Source organism: Hordeum vulgare, chromosome 6H (genome assembly GCF_904849725.1).
Source record: "Hordeum vulgare subsp. vulgare chromosome 6H, MorexV3_pseudomolecules_assembly, whole genome shotgun sequence".
Classification (NCBI taxonomy): domain Eukaryota; kingdom Viridiplantae; phylum Streptophyta; class Magnoliopsida; order Poales; family Poaceae; genus Hordeum; species Hordeum vulgare.
In genome coordinates this window covers 354,136,672-354,162,373 of record NC_058523.1, presented here as the reverse complement: position 1 = coordinate 354,162,373, position 25,702 = coordinate 354,136,672, and the positions used below count along the sequence as shown (strand labels likewise).

At 43.7% G+C, this 25,702-nt stretch overlaps 3 protein-coding genes across 3 annotated transcripts; 2 read left to right on the top strand and 1 right to left on the bottom strand.

Moving 5' to 3' along the window:
- Nucleotides 1–5,869: 5,869 nt before the first annotated feature.
- Nucleotides 5,870–8,839, top strand: LOC123401500 (protein GrpE). Its single transcript, XM_045095321.1, has 3 exons — nt 5,870–6,253; nt 7,437–7,949; nt 8,347–8,839. Exons 1-3 carry the CDS (start codon nt 6,026–6,028, stop codon nt 8,587–8,589), a joined length of 984 nt encoding a protein of 327 aa, XP_044951256.1. The 5' UTR covers nt 5,870–6,025; the 3' UTR covers nt 8,590–8,839.
- Nucleotides 8,840–9,073: 234 nt separating this feature from the next.
- On the top strand, nt 9,074–11,206 carry LOC123401501 (phosphatidyl-N-methylethanolamine N-methyltransferase). Its single transcript, XM_045095322.1, has 2 exons — nt 9,074–9,439; nt 10,799–11,206. The coding sequence occupies exons 1-2, from the start codon at nt 9,183–9,185 to the stop codon at nt 11,046–11,048; spliced, it is 507 nt and encodes a 168-aa protein (XP_044951257.1). The 5' UTR covers nt 9,074–9,182; the 3' UTR covers nt 11,049–11,206.
- Nucleotides 11,207–12,413: 1,207 nt separating this feature from the next.
- On the bottom strand, nt 12,414–16,840 carry LOC123402335 (nuclear cap-binding protein subunit 2). The gene is made up of 8 exons (XM_045096237.1): nt 16,705–16,840; nt 16,399–16,622; nt 14,238–14,376; nt 14,117–14,150; nt 13,794–13,892; nt 12,934–12,984; nt 12,771–12,853; nt 12,414–12,688 (listed from the first exon to the last, which is right to left on the bottom strand). The coding sequence occupies exons 1-8, from the start codon at nt 16,720–16,722 to the stop codon at nt 12,611–12,613; spliced, it is 726 nt and encodes a 241-aa protein (XP_044952172.1). The 5' UTR covers nt 16,723–16,840; the 3' UTR covers nt 12,414–12,610.
- Between the last annotated feature and the right edge of the window lie 8,862 nt (nt 16,841–25,702).

The following is a 25,702-nucleotide window of genomic DNA, read 5'->3' as shown; positions in this document are numbered from 1 at the left end:
CGTGTAGCCCGGTAACGTCTCCCGCACCTTGATCCAGCAAGGAGGAGGGAGAGGTTGGGGACGATCTCCGGCAGCACGACGGTGTGGTGTCGATGGAGAGACGAGGTCTCCCGGTAGGGCTTCACCAAGCACCGTGGGAGAGGAGGAAGAAGAAGAGCAGGGTTGCGCCGAGAGAGAGATAGAAAACCGTGTCTCCAATGGCCAAAAACCCCGCTATATATAGGGGGAAGGGAGGATGGCGCTCCCCTTTAGGGTTTCCCCCTTGAGGGGGTGGCAGCCCTAGATGGGGGAGGGGTGGCGGCCACGAAGGGAGGAGGGGGTGGCGCACCCCCTGGTGGGCCTTAGGCCCACCTGCGCTAGGGTCCCCCCTCCCCCTCTTAGGCGCCATGGGCCAGGTGTGGGGGCGCACCAGCCCACCCAGGGGCTGGTTCCCTCTCACACTTGACCCATGTAGCCTCCTGGGGCTGGTAGCCTCTCCTGGTGGGCCTCCGAAACCCTTCCGGTGGTCTCGGCACTTTGCCGGTGGTGCCCGAAACATTTCCGGCATCCAAACCCATCCATCCTATATATCAATCTTTACCTCCATACCATTCCGGAGCTCCTCGTGATGTTCGGGATCTCATCCGGGACTCCAAACAACCTTCGGTAACCTCGTATAACAATTCCCTATAACCCTAGCATCATCGAACCTTAAGTGTGTAGACCCTACGGGTTCGGGAGGCATGCAGACATAACCGAGACATCTCTCCGACAAATAACCATCAGCGGGGTCTGGATACCCATGGTGGCTCCCACATGTTCCACGATGATCTCATCGGATGAACCACGATGTCAAGGATTCAATCAATCCCGTCTACAATTCCCTTTGTCTGTCGGTATAGAACTTGCCCGAGATTCGATCGTCGGTATACCTATACCTTGTTCAATCTCGTTACTGGTAAGTCTCTTTACTAGTTCTGTAACACGTCATCCTATGACTAACTCCTTAGTCACATTGAGCTCATGATGATGTTCTACCGAGTGGGCCCAGAGATACCTCTCCGTCACACGGAGTGACAAATCCCGATCTTGATTCGTACCAACCCAACAGACACTTTTGGAGATACCCGTAGTGCACCTTTATAGTCACCCAGTTACGTTGTGTCGTTTGATACACCCAAAGCCCTCCTACGGTATCCGGGAGTTGCACAATCTCACGGTCGAAGGAAAAGACCCTTGACATTAGAAAAGCTTTAGCATACGAACAACACGATCTAGTGCTATGCTTAGGATTGGGTCTTGTCCATCACATCATTCTCCCAATGATGTGATCCCGTTATCAATGACATCTAATGTCCATGATCAGGAAACCATGATCATCTATTGATCAACGAGCTAGCCAACTAGAGACTTGCTAGGGACACATTGTGATCTATTTATTCACACATGTATTACTGTTTCCCGTTAATACAATTATAGCATGAACAATAGACGATTATCATGAACGAGGAAATATGATAATAACCATTTTATTATTGCCTCTAGGGCATATTTCCAACAATCTTAGCATCACCCTTTAATGAGAACAGAAACATCTTAAGAATATAGTAGTAACAATTTTTTTCCTCCTGAGTAAATAGGATGGCTATATCATTCAATTTAGTAAGGTGTGCCACAACAGTTTCAGATTCATAATCATGGAAATGGTCAGATTCTACCAAAGTAATTAACTCAGGATCGACACATAATTCATAATCCTTATCAGTAACACAGATAGGTGAAGTAGCAAACTTGGGATCATATTGCATTCTAGCATTCAAAGATTTTTCCTTCCACTTGCACAACAATTTCTTAAGATCATCTCTATCCTTACAAGCAAGAAAGTCCCTAGCTACTTATCCTTCCATAACATAACCCTCGGGTATATTAGGAAATTCATATCTAGGAGAGCTAGGTCTAGTAGGTGCATCATGATGTTCAATTTCAGTAATTTCATCAGATTTAGAAATTATCAGTTTCAGCATTCGTTCTACAATTTGTTCATCAAGAAATTCACCAAGTGGCAAAATAGTATCAAGCAAAATATCATCATAAGCATCATGTATATCAGAAGTAGCATCATCAATTATCAGATTCAGTAGCAGGTGGTGGTGTCGCAAATTTACTCATAACAAACGGTGAATCAAGTGCAGAGCTAGATGGCAGTTCCTCACCTGCCCTCGTAGTTGAGGGGTAGATCTTGGTTTTATCGTCTTTCAGATTCTTCATAGTGATCAACAGATATAAATTCCAAGTGACTCAAAGAATAAAGCTATGCTCCCAGGCAACAGCGCCAGAAAAAGGTCTTGATAACCCACAAGTATAGAGGATCGCAACAGTTTTCAAGGGTAGAGTATTCAACCCAAATTTATTGATTCAATTTATTGATTCGACTCAAGGGGAGCCCAAGAATATTCTCGAGCATTAGCAGCTGAGTTGTCAATTCAACCACACCTGAAAGACTTAATATCTGCAGCAAAGTTTTTAGTAGCAAAGTAGTATGGAAGTAATGGTAACGGTGGCAAACGTAACAGTAGCAGTTTTGTAGTGATTGTAACAATAGCAATGGAAAAGTAACTTAGCAAAGATCAATATGTGGAAAGCTCGTAGGCAATGGATGAGTGATGGATAATTATGTCGGGTGGCATTCATCATGCAACAGTCATAACATAGGGTGATACAGAACTAGCTCCAATTCATCAATGTAACGTAGGCATGTATTCCATATATAGTCATACGTGCTTATGGGAAAGAACTTGCATGACATCTTTTGTCCTACCCTCCCCTGTCGGCGGGGTCCTAATGGAAACTAAGGGATATTAAGGCCTTCTTTTAATAGAGAACAGGACCAAAGCATTAGCACTTAGTGAATACATGAACTCCTCAAACTACGGTAATCACCGGAAAGAATCTCAGTTATTGTCACCCTGGGGGGGTGCGGATCATAACTCGTAATAGGTGTCTATAACTTGCAAGATAGGATCAAGAACACATATATATTAATGAAAACATAATAGGTTCAGATCTGAAATCATGGCACTCGGGCCCTAGACAAGCATTAAGCATAGCAAAGTCATAGCAACATCAATCTCAGAACATAATGGATACTAGGGATCAAACCATAACAAAACTAACTCGATTACATGATAGATCTCATCCAACCCATCACCGTACAGCAAGCCTACGATGGAATTAATCACGAACGACGGAGAGCATCATGAAATTGGTGATGAAGGATGGTTGGTGATGATGACAGCGTCGATTTCCCCTCTCCGGAGCCCAAATTAGACTCCAGATCTGTCCTCCCGAGGAAGAACAGGAGGTGGCGGCGGCTCCGTATCGTAAAACGCGATGAACTCTTCTTTCTGATTTTTTTTCTCCCCGGATAGGAATATATAGGAGTGGAAACAAGGTCGGTGGATCCATAGGGGCCCCACGGGCGCGCCCTGCAGGCTTGTGGCCCCTCTCTGGTTGATTCTTTCCCCAATATTTTTTATTAATTCCAAAAACGTTCTCCGTAAAACTTTAGGTCAATCCAAGAACTTTTATTTCTGCACAAAAATAACACCAAGGCAATTATGCTGAAAACAGCGTCAGTCCGGGTTAGTTCCATTCAAATCATGCAAATTAGAGTCCAAAACAAGGGCAAAAGAGTTTGGCAAAATAGATACGTTGGAGACGTATCACCCCCTCCTCCTTCTTATTCCTTGGCCTCCTCCCTAGGTGGAGGATGGTTTCTCCTCTGGTCCATGGCCGCCATGGCTCCCACAGGGAAGCAGCCCCTCCGAGATTGGATCTCTCTCTCTCTCTATGTGTATTTATCTCTTGTTTTCGTGACCTGTTTTTTCGCCCTTCACCGTTTCTTAAAAATTCAGAGACCCGTAACTCCGATCGGGCTGAAATTTTGAGGGGATTTTTATCATGAAAATATATTTCTTGCTGTAGAAGGAGAGCCTCAACCGACTTAAGGGGTGGCAACAAGCCATCAGGGCGCCCCCCTGGGTCGCGCACTGTTGGCTTGTGCCTCACTCGAGCATCGCCTTGCGTTGATTCCGACTCCCAGAATTCACATATATTCCAAAAGAAAATCTCCATAAATTTTTATTGTCTTTGGACTTTGTTTGATATGGAATTTCTGCAAAACAAACACACACCAAAAACAGGAACTGGCACTCGGCACTGGGTCAATAGGTTAGTGCTCAAAAATACTATAAATTGGTAAATAATTACTCAAAAAGTATCCTAGAATGATAATATAATAGCATGGAACAATAAAAAATTATAGATACGTTGGAGACGTATCACAACCGCCCGTAGGTAGCGGTACAACCGACTTTATTGGGGTTGGAGAGTTAGTTTGACGGTGATTTTCTGCATTGTAGATGAGCTCGTGTGACTCCTCTTCCGTGGATGATTCCTCATCGGATGAGGAATTTAATTTGAACAAAGAATATGACATTGTTATGCTAGTCGTGATGCACAAGGAGAAGAAGTCAAAGCATGACGGTTCCATGCATGGTCGTGCGTTCATTCAGACATAACTGGTGAGGCGCACAAGAGGTTGATGCGCGACTATTTTGGTTCACCACCTGTTTTTTCGAAGAGGTACTTCTGATGCCGGTTCAGAATGTCCAAAGACTTGTTCATCCACATTTGCAATTTCGTGAAGCAGCATGATCGACCCTTCGAGCAGAGGAGGAATTGTGTAGTGTTGCTTGGACATAGCATCAAACAGAAGACCGCCTCCGCATTGTGCATGATGGTCTACGGTGTTCGGGCAGACTACATTGATGACAACTTGGCGATAGCAGAGATCACTTCTTCTATGTCAAACAATTTGTAAAGACTATGGTAGAAGTGTTTGGTGCAGAGTACTTGAGATCTCCTAATGCTCAGGACACTCAGAGGTCGTTGAAGATGAACAAAGGTCGTGGGTTTCCAGACATGCTAGGTCCGTCGATTGCATACATTATAATTAGAAAAAATGCCCAAGAACATGGCATGGAAAGTTCAAGGGTCGTGGGAAGGATGCCATTATCATTCTTGAGGCCGTTGGCAATCAAGAAACATGATTTTGGCATTCATATTTTAGGATGCTTGGATCTTGCAATAACATCAACATGCTCGATCAGTCATCTCTTTTTGCCAAGTTAGCAAATGAAGAAGCACCACCAGTGACCTTCGAAATAAATGACCGTACATACAACTACAGATACTATCTTGCGGATGGTATCTACACGAGGTGGAGTACTTTTGTCAAGCCAATTGCAAAACCCCAAGGTAAGAGATAACTCATCTTTCACAATGCACAAGGGGCGGCTAGGAAAGATGTTGGCATGGCTTTTGGGATTTTGCAATCTCAATTTGCTATTGTGCGAGGACCATCTAGATTCTAGAATAAAAAACCTTTGCTATATCATGATTGTTTGCGTGATCATGCATAACATGATCATTGATAATGAACGTGAATGGGATTTAAATTACTCCTTCTATCACTTGATGGGCATACGTGTTTATGTCGATGAGAAGAGGGGAGCGAATCAAATGCTTCATGAAGGTGTAAAATGGAATTGGAGACTCCGATGCGCACGATCAATTTTAGAAAGATTTGTTGAAAAAGTATTGAAAACATCATGACGAAAGAGACGCCTAGTTCCATTTATTTGTTTGTTGTATTGTGTAAAATAAAACTACGTTGTAGCAGCATACAGTAATTCTATTTCATTGGAATGAAACTCCATGTTCACCCCGAAGAAGACACTACTTGATTAGTTTCTGTTGGTTTCGTCGAAGCAAAGAAAAACAGAATAGCCGATACAGAAGGACAAGCATATACAGGACAGGACATGGCAAAGAAGCTGCTTCGAGAAAACACAAGAACCCGTCTGGCCTTTTCGATCCATCATCCATCCACCCGCCCCCAAGTTATCTCGTGCCGTCTTCTCTTCTCCCCTCCCGCATCCGGTAGCAGCAAAGCACTCCGCGTCTCCCCCTTCACCCCGCCCGCATGGCTGCTCTCCTTCGCACGGCGGCCGCCCTTGCGCCCCGCCCTTCCCCTGCCCGTGACTCCCCGCGCCGGCCGTGCCCCGCGTCCCTCGCCTGCTCCCGCCGCCCGCCGGTGCGGTCGCTCCGCGCCCAGTTGCTCACGACCCGGCGCGCTCCGGGCCACGTTGCGAGCCGGCTGCGGCGATTGGGGGCTACGGAGGCCGACGAGTCTGCGCAGACGGCCACGCAGGTGAGGGGTCGCATCCTCATCCCCATCCCTGTTTGTAGCTTCCGTAAATTTTGGGTTCCCTTGCATGATTTTCGATGGATAAGCGTCTGGTTCTGAAGGTGTGCTATTAGAGTCACAATGTCGTACGTCTCTGGTGAAAATTAGATTGCGGGCCATACATTGTGTATATGCAGACCGCACACAGGTTTGCATACCAAGGGGTCGCTATGACCATGCTTGCATTAACATCTGTCGGCCAGCTTTTCGCCGTTATTATCTAGGAGGAGGAGTCTGTCGAGAGCATATTCAATATAAGCTTGTTCGTTTTCTCAATTCATTCTCAGTGCAACCTTGTGAGCTAGACAAGTGGTCTAGTAAATTTAAGTTCTACTTGGCGATCACTGTGTAGTTTGAAGGTTTGAAGGAACTGTTTGTGTATGTGGCTTATACTACGCTGTAAAGGCAAAACTTCAACTAATGTAAAAGGTGGAAGCACTCAAACTATTTATCGTTTATACGCATCATTGAGCTGTAGCTATGATGGAATTTCCTGCAGTACAGGGTGTTAGTTCTCTAACTCCAGTTTTATATATTCATCTTAGCTCCAGCCAACTGCATGCATGTGAGCCTGTGCTTTTGTGGGAAGATGCTATTGTTGTTTCTTCCTACATTTGGTCCCTAATTGTATGCAATTCATTATTCTAGAGCATAGGCTCATAGTATTTATTTGAAAGTCCTCTATCGTTTCTTAATCCAGGTTTAGATTTTAGGTTTAGAACAATTAATTGATTGTGTTATTGCATAGGCTTGGTTTTTTTTCGTTACAGAGCAATGGCTTAATTCTAGATTTAAAACAGTAATAAGTGTGATTGCTGTAACTCGTAATACATTAGTTCAATTGAACATACAAATTTAGTATGGGCTTCAGTTTATACTTTATAGCATGAGGATCTGCAGATTATATGATAGCACAAGGATATAAGGAGCTGTGTTGCCAACATTGAGGCTGGAAATTGCTGTGCACTGAAAAGCTATCTATAAATATGTAATGCTAACTACTATGAAATGTCATTGGGGTAGCAGTATCTTGTTTCATTATCATTAAAATCTAAGGAAATGTATCGTTAGAATAATAACCTTGCACAATTTCCGTTTGTATATTGGAATGGTTAAATATTTGCGCTGTAATTTTCGTATGTCACAGGAGGATACAGAAACTGAAGTTACTGAGGACACTGTTGCTGACGATGGTTCTGTGGGCACAGAAGAGACTCCCTCTGTTCTCATCATAGCATTGCAATCATACAAAGAGGCTTTGATGAATGATGATGAAGCAAAAATTGCAGAGATAGAGTCCTTTTTACTTTCTATTGAGGATGAGAAAATTTCTCTAATGAGCAAAATCACTGCTTTGGATGCAGAATTGACAACTGAGAGAGATCGTATCTTGCGTATTAGTGCTGACTTTGATAACTACAGGAAAAGGACAGAAAGAGAGAAGCTTTCTTTGATGACAAATGTTCAAGGAGAAGTTGTTGAGAGTTTGTTGCCTGTTCTTGACAACTTTGAAAGAGCAAAAACACAGATAAAGGTGGAAACAGAGCGTGAAGCTAAAATAAATGACAGCTACCAGGGCATTTATAAGCAGCTTGTCGAAATTCTGAATTCACTGGGCGTTGAAGATGTGAAAACTGTTGGCAAACCTTTTGATCCTATGGTAATCAGCACTAGCAAGAAATGATATTTTGAACTGGATATTTTTTTAACTGCATTTTATGATTATCACAGTACATCTGGTTTGTTTTTTTTTTTTTTTGCCTTGCATGGACTGGTGTCGAGTGCATTCATGATCAATCATCCAGTTCTGAGCAGAGGCAAATGGCTAATGTCATTTGTTGATAGAATAAATAGCTTTATGTGAAGTCTACTTTTTCCCTAGAGCAATCTTACATAGCATCCTCCCATGATTTTGGATAATATCATAGTAAAATGGAAATGCTACTGATTGTCATAGAAATAATTGAATGTCTCATAAAGTTTTGATCTTTAATTCTGGGGTTTGATAAAGGTTTAACTCTATTTAACATTGGTCCGTTTTGCACCTTGTGTTTCAGCTTCATGAGGCTATTATGCGAGAAGAATCAGTGGAGTATGAAGATGGGGTCGTGCTCCAAGAATTCCGGAAGGGTTTCAAGCTTGGCGAGAGACTATTACGTCCGGCGATGGTCAAGGTGTCTGCAGGACCAGGCCCTGAGAAGTCGGGAGATGACGATACTACAATAGGTGAAGATAGTGTAGGGCCTCAAGCGGTCGACGACGGTGAAGACGATGGTTTTGATGATGCTGATGCCGAGTAACTAGGCTCGGTCTCTAATTTGGAAACAAGGAATTCCAGAAGTTTTGATATTTTTTCTGGAGTGTGCCACATGATAGAGTTAGATATTCTGCTCCTCAAATGTGCCGGTTCTCTCTTCCTGCTCTTGACGTGGAAGTGTTGATAATTGTGTTTCTATATCCTCATGGTACGGTCATTATCATGGTTAGGAATTATTGTTGAGTCAAGCAACAACAAATGTTATATATATGTACGAGGTAAATTGTGTTTGATTTGTTGGGGATCCGAAAACCAGACAACTAGATCTGTGGCTTATCTCGCTTTCTAATCTTTTCGTAAATGGAGAGCAACTCTATTGCTGCAGCATATGAATCTTTGCTTCATCTCGTAAACCAGAATGCACTCGGTGAAATGGTTGGCATCAGAATTCGGAAATTTGAGCAAGGAGGAGGAAGCGCACGTCAAATTCTCAGACGTGCACCTCGTCTCATCGCCAAGCGCCTTATCAAAACCTCATTCCCTGTGCGGCAAACCGTCCAACATTTCGCCTGCTCTCTCCCAGTCTCTCCGTGCTGAAATCGAAACCGCGCAAATCCTAGGCCACCGGAGCCCGAGATGGCGGCGGCGGCGGCCTTGGCTGCGGGTATCGGCGTGCTGCTGCCGTTCCCGTTCTACTGGGCGCTGTGGACGCGCCCGCAGCGGTGGGTGGACCTGTGCGGCCGGGGCGCGGACCCGTGCCGCCGCATGGCGCAGGTCTCCCACGTCCTCAAGGCGCTCCAGCTCCTCGCCCTCGCCTCCGTCGCCTCCTTCTCCTGGCCCCCGCCTCTCTGCGCCCTCGCCCTGCTCGCCTTCGGCCAGTACCTCAACTTCAAGTAAGCACCACCCTCCTTCGCCTTTAGATTAACTTCTAGGTTTTCGATGTATGTCTTTTGCTAGAAGCTATGCTATCGTCTTTTGTTTCCCTTACTAAATTGCAAACCCGTCGGAGCTTAATATTCCGGCATGAAGAACGTGGCTCAGAAGGAAAACGGATAGTCATCTTTGGATGACGAACTGGGCTGTGTGTGTTTGTATGATTTATTATAGAAGTCGTCATGTTTTGTTAGATTTAGGATTTGGGATTGGGAGTCAGCTGGGTTGGGGGGGGGGGGGGGGGATGTGTGGTATACTGCAATTTATTCATGTGAGTCTTGACGTGGATGGTGTGTTGATTGGTATATTTTGTGCTATTTCAGCTAATGTGAAGAAATGGATTGGAATTCCATCTTGTATTAACAAATGTGAACTCATGGTATTTTAGTAGTGCTTTAAGGTTGCTCATGGTGGGGCTAGTATCGTATGCACAATTGTGTGGTACTCCCCAAAATTGTACTAAATCAATGACACTTATTTTGAGACGGAGGAAGTATGTCATAGGTTGGTATTTTAGATGACCCTATTTATTACAATGTATCCACCAATACATCTATTGGATTTATCTTCTCGTTCTCAGTAATGGGTCGGGCACTCGGGCTTAATTATCATGCTCTTGTTCTTGTCATAACCTTGGATAATTGGATGTTCTACGGGCTAGGAAAACCTTGCAAATGTGGTGGGGTCTTCACTAAGCATGATACTTCACTAAATAAAAAAGACGATGGGGAACATTGTTTTAATCGATGTCAGCAAGTTAGGTCTTTGCATCCTCTTGGATAAGTTGATTGTATATTTTCCAGTTTAGAGGTTAATGGTCACTCCTGGTAACAATCATGGTAATCTATGATGGTGATATTTTTATATGTGAAACCACTCCCCTAGAGATTATGGACAATTGCTGCTTTAGTAAAGAATACATTAATATGCTACAGGTACATGACTACTGTTTTATGGCTGTGCTAAAGTAGCGATGCCCACTGATATCTATGCTTTGTAAATTCTGGCAACACTTAATATCACCTGGAGAGTGTGAGGCCTTTGAGGCACTCAGGCTCCAAAATCTGTTGATGTTCCGGCTTTTGATGTTTTGACGTGGAACTAGCATCCTCTGTATGCTCTTCTATACTCTCGTACATGTGACTTTTGTATTGCATATCATTGAACCATTGGGCCACAAATAAGTGAACAACCAATTTGCACACAACTGTTTTGATAGACACTATATTCTACATTTGTCAGTCAAATTTGTTAATTTCATCACATGTAACTAAAAGGAAGAGATTTAGAGTCTTCTAAGACATGTGGTTTTCCTTCAGGGTGTACCAGCTGCTGGGCGAGTCGGGTACCTACTACGGTGTCCGGTTCGGGAAGAAGATCCCGTGGGTGACAGAGTTCCCCTTCGGCTACATCAAGGACCCGCAGTATGTGGGGAGCATCCTGAGCCTCGTGGCGCTGCTGTGTTGGGTACCCTTCCAGTATGTTGTGTTGTGGTGCCTCGGCTATGTTTTCATGATTTTGGTGGAAGACAAGGAAGATCCAGCCACCCGTGCCAAGTTGCTCTCTTGAGTCTTGACTGGTGTATGTGCCGAGTGCGGTTGATAACTCGAGATCTCTGTCCATTAGGTGTGTTTTTTCCTGGACGTGTCCCAGTCATACTGGCGAAACATAGTTTAATAAGATGTCGAGTATTGCTGCTAGAACAGATGAGCAGTCATTTCACCGTACACCCTCCATTCCATAATACTCCCTCCGTTCTTAAATATAAGTCTTTTTAGAGATTTCACCAAAAGACTACGCACGAAGTAAAATGAATGAATCTATATTTTAAAATATGTCTATATACATCCGTATGTAGTTCTATAGTGAAACCTCTTAAAAGACTGATATTTAGAAACGGAGGGAGTATAAAATGTTATTATTACAATCAATATATGAGTACATTGGTCATAGTAACATTCTTATATTATACTAGGACAGAGGGAGTATTTCAGAGATGGCGCCACGGTCCGCACAGGCGGCTGCCAACTGGTGCAGGTAGTCTTTGGAAAATGATCTGTGGGCTATTTGCAGCAGAAAAACCTTATCCATTACATTAATACATATGGAACCTCAACAGCAGCCAAGTCTAGAGCGAAGTTGTGAGCATTACGTTCGTGCATTACTCCATACCAAGGTTAACACGTTTGATGATATCAGCCCAAGTATTAATAAAGCGACCTTGACTAACAACTATAGATTAGTTGAAATTGAAACCATTTAGGTTGAAAGGAAATAGGATACCTCTCTTCTCTCCGCTATATTCTACCCAGTAGTTCATATAGGAGCTATTGCCGTTTCATTCCTATTTGTGGTTATAATGTTCAATATATTCAGATAACGGAGAATCAAGAAGTATTGCGCTATTTAACGAGTGATATTATTGGACTGATCTTTTAGAATAGTCTTTCTACATTGGAACTCGGACAACAAGTGTCCAATCCCCAGGTCTCGCGTTACAAGTTATTTCAATATCCGCGTATGCTAAATAAGTAAATATCAGGTGACTGGAAAAAGTTCAGTGTACATCACTTTTCTGCATCGTGACGATGGCGGAGGTTAAGGGGATGGTGGGGCGGTGGGGAACGCCCCGCCGGCAGCAGGTGGGCGGTTGGACAGGCGTTGATCTGTTTGTGGGGGGGAGAAGAAAACAGGCTGAGGTTGAAGACGACCATCCAGTCATATGCATTCGGCATCCTAACATCTCAGATTTTTGGCGGCCAAAAAACAATTCAGGTAGCTGACGCATAGGCGGCCCCTTAAATATAAGATCAGGTTGGTCTACAGTTCTCGGCCACTGAATCACTTCGACTAGTCATAACTTTCTGGAGATTCATGTTCCTGTAACTATTCTTAAAACTAATAGTCTTAATCAGCAGCATACACATGCAAGAGTTTCAGGGGGTGCAGAGTCATATATTGATGAACTGATTCAACAAAGGCTGCACTGTGCTGATGAACTGATTCTAAAACGCAGACAAAATGTGAATGGCTCAAGGGAAAATCAAGTCATATGGCATACAGGATAGATAGATAATACTACTATTGTAGTCATTGGGCATTTGAATATGGCAGCAATTTGCTTCTCATGTTCAGCGCCGGCGTTTCTTATCATAGTCCTCGTCTTCATCATCAGAATCACCTTTCTCCCGAAACCTGGGATTCTTTTCCTGTACAAGAAACCATGGAATACTCAATAAATGTCTTATGTTTGTGAAGTGGAGGGAAAGAAAAGGTTGATGATGTAAGTACAGGCTCTTGATTAGCATCTCTCTTAGAATCCGAGTCAGTTGCTCTCCTGGCCATATCTGGTGCTGATCGTCTCCGTTGGTAATCTGACAAAGCATCAGATTATGTTATTTTCTACCTCCAAAAAACAAAACATGGATATAAGGATATATGAAAACTGTGGCACCTCCTCTGTCATTCCGGTCACCATATCCTCTCTTCCTGTCAGCTCTATCAACTGCATATTTAAATGGAAAGTGTAGATGTTTTTGGTAAATAGTTAGGCTCAACCTGTCTGGAGTCGAATACTGGGAAAAAATACATGCAGCAAAATCACATTTCTGACGACATATGAATGGTTTGTACAACAGTACACATATTTGTGTCGGGTAATAACTGAAATCCAAAGCAGGCGCAATGCAAGTTAGGGCTAAATAATGGAAAGAAACTGGACTCAATCCCATTAGCAGGTCAATGATAGAAATAATATTCGACTGTGTAGTGCAAGCTATATGCAAGGTGAAGCACTATCATAGACAAACACTAACATGGGATCTGTCAGAAGCTAGCTACTTTAGAAATCAAAACTTCATGATAGCGGCTTGGCAATTTTATTTCATCAAACTATATTTATTAGATTTAAACAATGGATGTATTGTTTCTGTTTTTCTGGCAAATACGGAGTAGTTCCCAGTCGCAAATCTATCGATGAGGCTACTGTACACAAGCAACCACTTAAAATGCTACTCCCTCCGTTCCTAAATATAAGTCTTTTTAGAAGTTTCACTAGGGGACTACATACGGATGTATATAGACATACTTAGAGTACAGATTCACTCATTTTGCTCCATATGTAGCCCCTTAGAGAAATCTCTAAAAAGACTTACATTTAGGAACGGAGGGAGTATTACGGATTTACAGTTCTAATACACATACATGCTTTTAGCAAGGTATATGGAGACACAAAATTACAAGGTATGTAAAAGCAATGTAAATGCGTACAACACTTTGTTAAAAGCACATAATACAACTAGCTTCAAAACTTACACTGCGGTGGAGCATTCGTTTGAAAACCTACACCATAGTCAACTAATTCTCTTTGTGCTTCTAGCTCTTTCTGAACCATCTTGCCATAGCCACCTCTTCGTTAGATTCATTAAGGAAGATTCAAGAGAAATTTATAGGAAGAGAGAAACATGTAAAGGCATATCAAATCAAGAGTGGACCTATAAGAAAAATACAAATAAGCATCTAAAAAGCAACCAACAGTGTCCAAATGAACAGGCAAATTGTTGGAAGCCTTTTTCTGAGTATGCTAGCGCTCTCACATCACTGCAGTAAGCGGCAAAAAGTTTAGTATCAAAGGATATCAGGATCATAATCCGTGCGGTACTCGTCTCGGACCTATGAAAGGAGTAAACAATATCAGTCTGAGTAGGGTAGAAGGCCCTATATATCTGTTTAAGATAAAGAGTAAGATCGTAATAATACTTGTCCACCACTCCTTCCACGGCCCCATTGCCTGCCTTCTTCAAAGCCCCAATCAAAATCAACACGAATTGGGCGATCGTCAAGCATTGTGCCACTAATATATTTTACTGCATCTTCAGCATCTTCCCTGGAGTAGTACCTGAACAAGGAGGAATAGAAAGAGTAGGGCATAAACATTGCAAGCTAAACAGGGTAGCCAGTTAGCCAATATTGGCTCAAACTAGACAATAGATGTTAGAGTTGTGTCGAATATTGTGTACACGGTAGGTTACAATTGGACTTGTAGTTGTATTGTGTTTAGACTTTAGACAGGATATGGAGTCGTGTCCAAGTAGGACACTTGTATCCTAGGCCTCTCATATATAGCGGGGCTAGACACACGATGTAACCTATGCCAATATAATAGCCCAGGTACGCGGGGGAGCCGGCGGCGTGTGCCGGCACCCGGACGGCCGGGGTGCGGTATTGTGACGGTGTCACGGGGAGGAGCGCCCGTTGTCATGCCCCGGGGATGTAGCCATATCGGTGAACCTCGTTAACAAATCTCGGTGTCGTGCTCGTGTGATTGCTTGGTCCTTGGTAGATCGACAGAAAGCCTTGGATTATTCTAACGATAGCCATCTTCCAAACTTTAAAGACCTCAACACACACTCAAATATATCAATGCAGACAAGCATGTGATATATGACTACCAGATAAACCTCTTACATGCATATTTAAGGTGAAAACATCAGGAAATGCCCCACCCAAGTCATGTGCACCGATTTATCCCAGAACCAAGGCATATTCTGGTTTGTGACATCACTAACACACAGTTCCAACTTCCAACCATTACTTTCAATATACATGAACCGCATAAAACCAGATATGGTAACAGTTAGACCAGCCTTTAAGAACAAACCATGTACTCACCCCAGTTTACAATCTTACCATAGGGGCAACCTTGACTCACCCAGTAACCAATCTAACCAGATTCAGATGCATGATGGCATGATTGGTCACCACTTAGCCAAGACAATCCCAGCACGACAACAAAAATGTATTCTAACAATAGTGCACAAGAGAACAGAACATGCATCGTGCAGCGATATCCAGACGAGATTCCTTTTTAGAAAATGGTCAGGATATGGATATCGGTAGCTGGTACCATGTCGCGGGGGGGGGGGGGGGGGGGGGGGGGGGGGGGGTAGGGATTAATCGGCGAATCGACCATTTAACTGAATTTATCGGTAACCCATTTATCAGGGGGTTAACTTGGGCCATATCTATATATTCTAGGCTATATAGCAACACATAATGTACAAAATGTCTAAATATGCAATCCTAGGCTACATAGTAACAAGGAAAAGTGTTCGATGGTCTGATGATGTTGCAGCCGATCTGGAAGGCCATAAACCTTCATGAGCGGGAGCAGAAACAGATCCAATGGGAATGGAAGGGAGCGACCTACCTAATGTGTGGCTGTGAAAAGTAGGGAGGGAAGGGGCCAGTTTTGGGCAAAATGGCAAGCTGTTAATTGGCCAGACCGATAACTCGGCCTGACAGCTGATAAATCGGCTTGGCAGACAGATTAACTGGACCTACCAGTTAATTGCTCGAATAACACATTCCCTTACCGGGAGGGGTCCGAACAGCAGTTAATCGACCATATCGGCAGTTAACTGGGCGATATTTGGAACAATGCATATGACAGGGAAGCCATTGTGAGGCTGTAAGGCCTAGTTCTAGAAGAATCAAGGACACGCTATTACGGTGCTACCCTTGCAAAACCTGAAACCGAGTTCCACAAGACCTATACAACATCTAGTTGTTCAAGCTACGCCACATTTACAGTGGGACAGCAAATATTCCTGTTCTAGCATGTTCCACGCGTTCCCAGCAGCACCAAAATTGCATCAGGCATTCTAGTATCACAATTCAATGATTGCCTCTCACAGTCACAGCAGGACACTACCACCGAATTAAGTCAATGCATAATCAGAACTAGATGGCCACCTTCCAAGCATCTAATTGCATCAAAAACTACATTTGAGCCTCAATTTCTAACAAAACTGGGCCAATGCCTTGGGTCTAAAATTATGACATGCTACATAACCGGATCCAGCACAAGAAAATTGAACAAATTAAACGCAAGGGGCGCAGTAAGGAAAAGAGCACGCACAGTATGAAGCAGAAGCCGCAGGGGGTCTTGGTGTTCTTGTCGAGGCCCATGATGATCTTTTTTATCTCGCCGGCGCGGGAGAATAGCTCGTAGGCCTGCTCCTCCGTGGTGTAGAAGGACATGTTCCCCACGTACACCGTCAGCGACGCCAGCAGCGCCCCCTCAAACTCCTCCTGTGTCCCAGGGAACCGCCGGTCCCTGTACACCGACAGCTTGCTCGGGTCCTGGAAGGGCAGAGGCGCGGGCCGCGTGAGCGGAGAGTAAGAGGGGGTCGGATGCTTGGTTAGGGTTCGGAGGGATCCATACCTTGAAAAGGGACGCCATTGTTGCGGCGGCCGCGCGAGGTCGACGGCGCTTGTCGAGGGTTTTGAGTCGAGCAAAGGGTTGCGGGTGGGGAATTTGATGGTCTTGTGGGGAGTTCTCCTGTTGCGCCAATCGCCGATTCCCTTTCGCTCACGAATAAATACCGAGTGTAATGACGAACGATGAAAGAGTAAATTTCCAGATCCCATTATTTTCCATTGAATTTCTGTCCAAAAGAACCACTAACCAAGTTAAATTGTCGGAAAAGATCACCCGCAGCGTCGATTTGCAGAAAGGACCCCACTTCTCGTGGCGGCACGCGCGCCAGGCGACGCGTGTCACCTGACGTCATCACGTGAGGCGGCTCGGGCCTGCCGCAACCGCACGAGGCGGCCAGGAGGGAATCCCCTTGCACCGAATGACGCCACGGAACGGGCCGCAGCACGCGGGCCCTGCCACCACCGCGTCACGCGGCCGGCACTGTAATCTGCCGCCGAAAGTGGCGCTGGCTGGCGCTCATTTTGAGGTTATCAGGTGCGGATTTCCACGCAGGGAATCTGTGAGATGTTCTTTTTTCCCGCCTAATTTTCAGCTGTGTTCACGCCTTTTTTTCTAATAAATTTCGCCTCTTCACGTCATATTTTCCGCCTACACATCCGCCCGAGCCTATAAAAGAAAGGTACTGAAACACTCTTCACCATCATCCAGCCGCACTTCGCCTCAGTATGTCACACTTCTTTCGTAGTCAGTATGAGTTTACCTTGCTCGTATCAAAGCATTAGGCCTAGGAAAATGAAGAGTGCGAGCTTGCCTCGGGGGTGGAAGTACTGTGTTGTTGGTGTAGCGTTTTCTGCAAGGTGAAGGAGGTGACAAATTTTTCAGATTGGTTGGGCATGAAGTTTTTCATGTGTCCCAATGTGACGCTCTCGATTTAATCGTACGCTAATCATACACGCAAATGCGTACGATCAAACTCAAGGACTTACGGGAAGATATCACAACACAACTCTAGACACAAATAAAAACATACAAGCTTTATATTACAAGCCAGCGACCTCGAGGGCTAGAATGCACAAGCTCGATAAACACACGAGTCAGCGGAAGCAACAATATCTGAGTACAGACATTAAACATGGGGTGCCTTAGAGAAGGCTAGCACAAAAGAGACACGATAGAACGAGGCGAGGCCTCCTGCCTGTGAACCTCCTAACTACTCCTGATCTTTAGCGGCCTCCACGAAGAAGTAGGCACTGTCGGGGGTATCAGTCGTCGTCGGCGGGATACTCCACCTCATGGGCTCCATCATCTGGTCGCAGCAACGGATCAAGGGGCAAAGGAGGAGCAAAGCAACGGTGAGTACTCATCCAAAGTACTCGCAAGACTTATATCAGATTTATGCTAAGTATGCATCAGTATCAAGGAAGGGGGGTTTATATGTGGACTGACTGCTGATACCTCCATTTTGCATCATGCTTTTATGTTGATATTTATCGTTTTATGGGCTATTATTACACTTCACGGTACAATACTTATGATTTTTCTCTCTTATTTTGCAAGGTTTACATGAAGAGGGAGAATGCGGCCAACCAGAATTCTGGCCTGAAAAAGGAGCAAGTTTGAGATACCTATTCTGCGCAACTCCAAAAGCCATGAAAATCAACGAGAAATTATTTTGGAATTTATAAAAAATACTGGGTGAAAGAAGTACTAGAGGGGAGTCACCAAGAGGCCACAAGCCCCCTAGGCACGGCCTACCCCCTGGTCGCGCCTAGGGGGCTTGTGGCCTCCCTATTGGCCCTCTAGCTCCCCTCTTTTGCTATAAGGAGGGTTTCGTTTCAGAAAAATTCAAGAGGAGGCTTTCGGGAGTAATCGCTACCATCACGAGGCGGAACTTGAGCAGAACCAATCTAGAGCTCCGGCAGGGTCGTCCTGCCGGGGAAACTTCCCTCTCGGAGGGGGAAATCGTCGCCATCGTCATCACCAACACTCCTCTCATCGGAGGGGACTCGTCACCATCAACATCTTCATCAGCACCATCTCATCTCCAAACCCTAGTTCATCTCTTGTAACCAATCTCCGTCTCGCGACTCCGATTGGTACTTGTAAGGTTGCTAGTAGTGTTAATTACTCTTTGTAGTTGATGCTAGTTGGATTACTCGGTGGAAGATTATATGTTCAGATCCTTGATGCTATTCAATACCTCTCTGGTCATGAATATAATTATGTTTTGTGAGTAGTCACTTTTGTTCTTGAGGATATGGGATAAGTCATGCTATAAGTAGTCATGTGAATTTGGTATTCGTTCGATATTTTGATGCGTTGTATGTTGTTTTTCCTCTAGTGGTGTTATGTGAACGTCAACTACATAACACTTCACCATTATTTGGGACTAGAGGAAGGCATTGGGAAGTAGTAAGTAGATGATGGGTTGCTAGAGTGACAGAAGCTTAAACCCTAGTTTATGTGTTGCTTCGTAAGGGGCTGATTTGGATCCACTAGTTTAATGCTATGGTTAGACTTTGTCTTAATTCTTCTTTCGTTGTTTGCGGATGCTTGCGAGAGGGGTTAATCATAAGTGGGATGTTTGTCCAAGTAAGGGAAGCACCCAAGCACCGGTCCACACACATATCAAACTATCAAAGTAGCGAACGCGAATCATATGAACATGATGAAAACTAGCTTGACAGAAATTCCCATGTGTCCTCGGGAGCGCTTTACCTCCTATAAGAGTTTGTCCAGGCTTGTCCCTTGCTACAAAATGGATTGGGGCATCTTTTTGCACCTCTTTTACTATTGTTACTTGCTACTTGCTACGAATCATCTTATCACACAATTATCTGTTACCGATAATTTCAGTGCTTGCAGAGAATACCTTGCTGAAAACCACTTGTCAGATCTTTCTGCTCCTCGTTGGGTTCGACACTCTTAATTATTGAAAGGATTACGATAGATCCCCTACACTTGTGGGTCATCAAGACTCTTTTCTGGCGCCGTTTCCGGGGAGTGAAGCGCCTTTGGTAAGTGGAATCTGGTAAGGAAACATTTATATAATGTGCTGAAATTTATTGTCACTTGTCACTATGGAAACTAATCCTTTGAGGGGCTTGTTCGGGGTATCTTCACCTCGAACGGAAGCACAAGGAGTTGCTCCTCAATTTGCTGCACCTACTGAAAATACTTGTTATGAAATTCCTTCGGGTATGCTAGAGAAACTGCTGGCTAATCCTTTTACAGGAGATGGAACATCACATCCAGACTTGCATCTAATCTATGTAGATGAAGTTTGTGGTTTATTTAAGCTTGCAGGTTTGCCCGAGGATGAGGTCAAGAAGAAGGTCTTTCCCTTATCTTTGAGGGATAAAGCATTGACATGGTATAGGTGTTGTGGAACATCGCAAGGGAAACAAAAAAATTCCTACGCACACGCAATACCTATCATGGTGATGTTCATCTACGAGAGGAGATTTCCGATCTACGTACCCTTGTAGATCGCACAGCAGAAGCGTTTAGGAAACGCGGTTGATGTAGTGGAACGTCCTCACGTCCCTCGATCCGCCCCGCGAACCGTCCCACGAACCGTCCCGCGATCCGTCCCACGAACCATCTCGCGATCCGTTGCACGAACCGTCTTGCGATCCATCTCACGACCCGTTCCGATCTAGTGCCGAACAGACGGCACCTTCACGTTCAACACACGTACAGCTCGACGATGATCTTGGCCTTCTTGATCCAGCAAGAGAGACGGAGAGGTAGATGAGTTCTCCGGCAGCGTGACGGTGCTCCGGAGGTTGGTGGTGATCTATCTCAGCAGGGCTCTGCCCGAGCTCCGCAGAAATACGATCTAGAGGAAAAAACATGGAGGTATGTGGTCGGGCTGCCGTGGCAAAGTTGTGTCTCAAAAACCCTCAATACCTCTAGTATAGATAGGAGGGAGGGAGGGGAGGAGGCAGCCTCAAACCCTCAAGGTTTTGCCGAAATTGGAGGTGGAGGAGTCCTACTCCAATCCTACTTGGAGTAGGATTCCACCTTCCCACTTGAAAACTCTTTCCACCTTGTGTTTTTTCCTTCTCAAACCTTATGGGCCTTAGTGGGAACTTATTCCAGCCCACTAGGGGCTGGTTTATGTCTTCCCATAGCCCATGAGACCCCTTGGGGCGTGACACCCCTCCCGGCACTCCCGGTACACTACCGATGAGCCCGAAACTTTTCCGTTGACCAAAACAGGACTTCCTATATATCAATCTTTACCTCCGGACCATTCCGGAGCTCCTCGTGATGTCTTGGATCTCATCTGGAACTCCGAAAAACTTTCGGTTACCAACTCCTATAACTCAACCATACCGAAATGTCACCGAACCTTAAGTGTGCAGACCCTGTGGGTTCGAGAACTATGTAGACACGACCCAAGACACTCCTCGGTCAATATCCAATAGCGGGACCTGGATGCCCATATTGGGTCCTACATATTCTCCGAAGATCTTATCGGTTGAACCTTAGTGTCAAGGATTCATATAATCCCGTATGTCATTCCCTTTGTCCTTCGGTATGTTACTTGCCCGAGATTTGATCGTCGGTATCCGCATACCTATTTCAATCTCGTTACCGGCAAGTCTCTTTACTCGTTCCGTAATACAAGATCCCGTGAATTACACTTAGTCACATTGCTTGCAAGGCTTGTGTGTGATGTTGTATTACCGAGTGGGCCCCGAGATACCTCACCGTCACACGGAGTGACAAATCCTAGTCTTGATCCATACTAACTCAACAGACACCTTCGGAGATACCTGTAGAGCACCTTTATAGTCACCCAGTTATGTTGCGACGTTTGATGCACACAAGGTATTCCTCCGGTGTCAGTGAGTTATATGATCTCATGGTCATAGGAATAAATACTTGACACGCAGAAAAACAGTAGCAACAAAATGACACGATCAACATGCTACGTTCATTAGTTTGGGTCTAGTCCATCACATGATTCTCCTAATGATGTGATCCCGTTATCAAGTGACAACACTTGCCTATGGTCAGGAAACCTTGACCATCTTTGATCAACGAGCTAGTTAACTAGAGGCTTACTAGGCCCAGTATTTTGTCTATGTATCCACACAAGTATTGTGTTTCCAATCAATACAATTATAGCATGGATAATAAATGATTATCATGAACAAAGAAACATAGTAATAACTAATTTATTATTGCCTCTAGGGCATATTTCCAACAGTCTCCCACTTGCACTAGAGTCAATAATCTAGTTCACATCACCATTTGATTTCAACGAATCCAACACCCATATAGTTCTGGGGTCTGATCACGTCTTGCTCGTGAGAGAGGTTTTAGTCAACGGTTCTGAAACTTTCAGATCCGTGTGTCCTTTACAATTCTTTATGTCATCTTTATAGATGCTGCTACTACGTGCTATTCGGAAATACTCCAAATATCTACTCTACTATATGAATCCGTTTCACTACTCATAGTTATTCGGATTAGTGTCAAAGCTTGCATCGACGTAACCCTTTACGACGAACTCTTTAACCACCTCCATAATCGAGAAAAATTCCTTAGTCCATTTAGTTACTAAGGATAACTTTGACCGCTTCTAGTGATTCAATCATGGATCACTCTATGTACCTCTCAACAGACTTTGAGGCAAGGCACACATCAGGTGCGGTACTCAGCATGGCATACTTCAGATTCTACGGCCAAGGCATAGAAGACGACCTTCGTTTATTCTCTTTATTCTGCCGGGGTCGGGTTTTGAGTCTTACTCAAATTCACACCTTACAACACAACCAAGAACTCCTTCTTTGCTGATCTATTTTGAACTCCTTCAAAAACTTGTCAAGGCATGCATCTTGTTGAAACTTCTATTAAGCGTTTCGATCTATCTCCATAGATCTTGATGCTCCACATTCAAGTAGAGTATTCCAAGTATTCCTTTGAAAAACTCCTTTCAAACAACCTTTTATGCTTTACAGAAATTATACATTACTTCTGATCCACAATATGTCAACCACGTATACTTATCAGAAATTCTATAGTGCTCCCACTCACTTCTTTGGAAATACAAGTTTCTCATAAACCTTGTACAAACCCAAAATCTTTGATCATCTCATCAAAGTGTATATTCCAACTCCGAGATGCTTGCACCAGTCCATTGAAGGATCGCTGGAGCTTGCATACTTGTTAGTATCCTTAGGATCGACAAAACATTTTGATTGTATCACATACGATCTTTCCTCAAGGAAACCGTCGATGAAACAATGTTTTGGCTTCCTATGTGCAATATTTCACAAATAATGCAGCAACTACTAACATAATTCCAACAGACTTTTAGCATTGCTACGAGTTAGAAAGTCACATCATAGTCAACTCTTTGATCTTGTCGAAAACATCTTTGCGACAAGTCGAGCTTTTCTTAATAGTGACTTATCACCATCATCGTCTGTCTTCCTTTTAAAGATCCATCTTTACTTAATAGTCTTACTACCATCAAGCAGTTCTTCCAAAGTCTACACTTTGTTTTATACATGGATTCTCTCTTGGATTTCATGGCCTCCAGCCATTTGTCGGAATCCAGGCCCACCATTGCTTCTCCATAACTCGTAGGTTCATTGTTGTTCAACAACATGACCTCCAAGACAGGGTTACTGTACCACTCTGTAGTAGTACGCGACCTTGTCGACCTACGAGGTCTGTAGTAACTTGATTTGATGCTCAATGATTACTATCATCAGCTTCCACTTCAATTGGTGTAGGCGCCATAGGAACAACTTCTTGCGCCCTGCTACACACTAGTTGAAGTGATGGTTCAATAACCTCATCAAGTTCTATCACCCTCCCACTCAATTCTTTCGAGAGAAACCTTTCCTCGAGAAAGGTCCGTTTCTATAAACAAACACTTTGCTTCCGGATCTGAGATAGGAGATGTACCCAACTGTTTTGGATATCCTATGAAGATGCATTTATCCGCTTTGGGTTTGAGCTTATCAAACTGGAACTTTTTCACATAAGTGTCGCAGCCCCAAACTTTCAAGAAACAACAGATTAGATTTCTCTAAACCTCAGTCTATACCGTGTCATCTCAACGGAATTATGTGGTGCCCTATTTAAAGTGAATGCGGTTGTCTCTAATGCATAAACCATAAATGATAGTGGTAATTCGATAAGAGACATCATAGCATGCACCATATCAAATAGGTCGCGGCTATGACACCATCACACCATGGTGTTCTTGGTGGCATGAATTACGAAACAACTTCCACATTGTCTTAACTGTGTACCAAAACTCGCAACTCAGGTATTCATCTTTATGATCATATCGTAGACAGTTTATGCTCTTGTTACGATGAACTTCACTATGAAAGAATTGAACTTTTTCAATATTTCAGACTTGTGATTCATTAAGTAAATACTCCTGTATCTACTCAAATCGTCATTGAAGTAAGAACATAATGATATCCACTACGTGCATTAGCACCCATTGGACTGCATACATCAAAATGTATTACTTCCAACAAGTTACTATCTTGTCTCATCTCAATGAAAACAAGGCCTTGCTCGTATGATTTGCATGTCACAAGTGATTCAAAATCAAGTGAGTATAAAGATCCATCAGTATAGAGCCTCTTCATGCAATTTATACCAACACGACTCAAGCGGTAGTGCCACAAGTAAGTGGTACTATCATCATTACCTTGTATCTTTTGGCACCAATATCATGAACATGTGTGACACTACGATCGAGATTCAATAAACCATTGAAGATGATTATTCAAGCAAATAGAGTAACCATTGTTCCTTTTAAATGAATAATCGTATTGCAATAAACATGATCCAATCATGTTCATGCTTAACACAAGCACCAAATAACAATTATTTAGGTTTAACACCAATCCCGATGGTAGAGGGAGCATGCGACGTTTGATCATATCAACCTTGGAAACACTTCCAACATGTATCGTCACCTCGCCTTTAGCTGGTCTCCGTTTATTCCGTAGCTTTCATTTCGTGTTACTAATCACTTAGTAACCGAACCGGTATCCAATACCCTCGCGCTACTAGGAGTACCAGTAAAGTACACATCAACATCATGTATATCAAATATACTTCTGTCGACTTTGCCAGCCTTCTTATCTACCAAGCATCTAGGGTAGCTCTGCCTCAGTGACCGTTCCCCTCATAACAGAAGCACTTAGTCTTGGGTTTGGGTTTAATCTTGGGTCTCTTCATTAGTGCAGCAACTGTTTTGCCGTTTCACGAAGTATACCTTCTAGCCCTTGCCTTTCTTGAAACTTAGTGGTTTTACTAACCATCAACTATTGATGCTCCTTCTTGATTTCTACTTTCGCAGTGTCAAACATCACGAATCGCTCAAGGATCATTGTATCTATCCTTGATATGTTGTAGTTCATCAGAAGCTCTAGCAACTTAGTGGCAGTGATTTTGGAGAACCATCACTATCTCATCTCGAAGATTAACTCCCACTTGATTCAAGCGATTGTTGTACTCAGACAATCTGAGAACATGCTCAACGATTTTGAGCTTTTCTCCTTTACTTTGTAGGCAAAGAATCTTGTCGGAGGTCTTATATCTCTCAACAAGGGCACGAGCATGAAATCTCAATTTCATCTTCCTTGAACATCTCTTATGTTATCCGACGTTTTCAAAACGTCTTCGGCGCCTTGCTTCTAAGCCATTAAGTATTGCGCACTGAAATATCACGTAGTCATCAAAAACGTGTATGTCAGATGTTCGCAACATCCACACACGACGCTCGAGGTGCAGCACACCGAGTGGTGCATTAAGGACATAAGCCTTCTGCGCAGCAATGAGGACAATCCTCAGTTTTACGGACTAAGTCCGCAAAGTTGCTACTATGAACTTTCAAGTAAATTTTCTCTAGGAACATATACAAACAGTAGAGCTATAGCGCAAGCTACATCGTAATTCGCAAAGACCATTAGACTATGTTCATGAAAACTAGTTCAATTAATCATATTAC

Excerpts from the sequence above, each read along its gene's own strand:
- LOC123401500 (XM_045095321.1), top strand. The coding sequence starts at position 6,026 with ATGGCTGCTCTCCTTCGCACGGCGGCCGCCCTTGCGCCCCGCCCTTCC. Across the intron at positions 6,254-7,436 it reads CTGCGCAGACGGCCACGCAG|GAGGATACAGAAACTGAAGT; the intron begins GTGAGGGGTCGC and ends CGTATGTCACAG. Across the intron at positions 7,950-8,346 it reads GCAAACCTTTTGATCCTATG|CTTCATGAGGCTATTATGCG; the intron begins GTAATCAGCACT and ends CTTGTGTTTCAG.
- LOC123401501 (XM_045095322.1), top strand. The coding sequence starts at position 9,183 with ATGGCGGCGGCGGCGGCCTTGGCTGCGGGTATCGGCGTGCTGCTGCCG. Across the intron at positions 9,440-10,798 it reads GGCCAGTACCTCAACTTCAA|GGTGTACCAGCTGCTGGGCG; the intron begins GTAAGCACCACC and ends GTTTTCCTTCAG.
- LOC123402335 (XM_045096237.1), bottom strand. Across the intron at positions 13,893-14,116 it reads CCGCACGGATTATGATCCTG|GAAGAGGTGGCTATGGCAAG; the intron begins ATATCCTTTGAT and ends AATGAATCTAAC. Across the intron at positions 12,985-13,793 it reads AACGAATGCTCCACCGCAGT|TTGATAGAGCTGACAGGAAG; the intron begins GTAAGTTTTGAA and ends TTAAATATGCAG.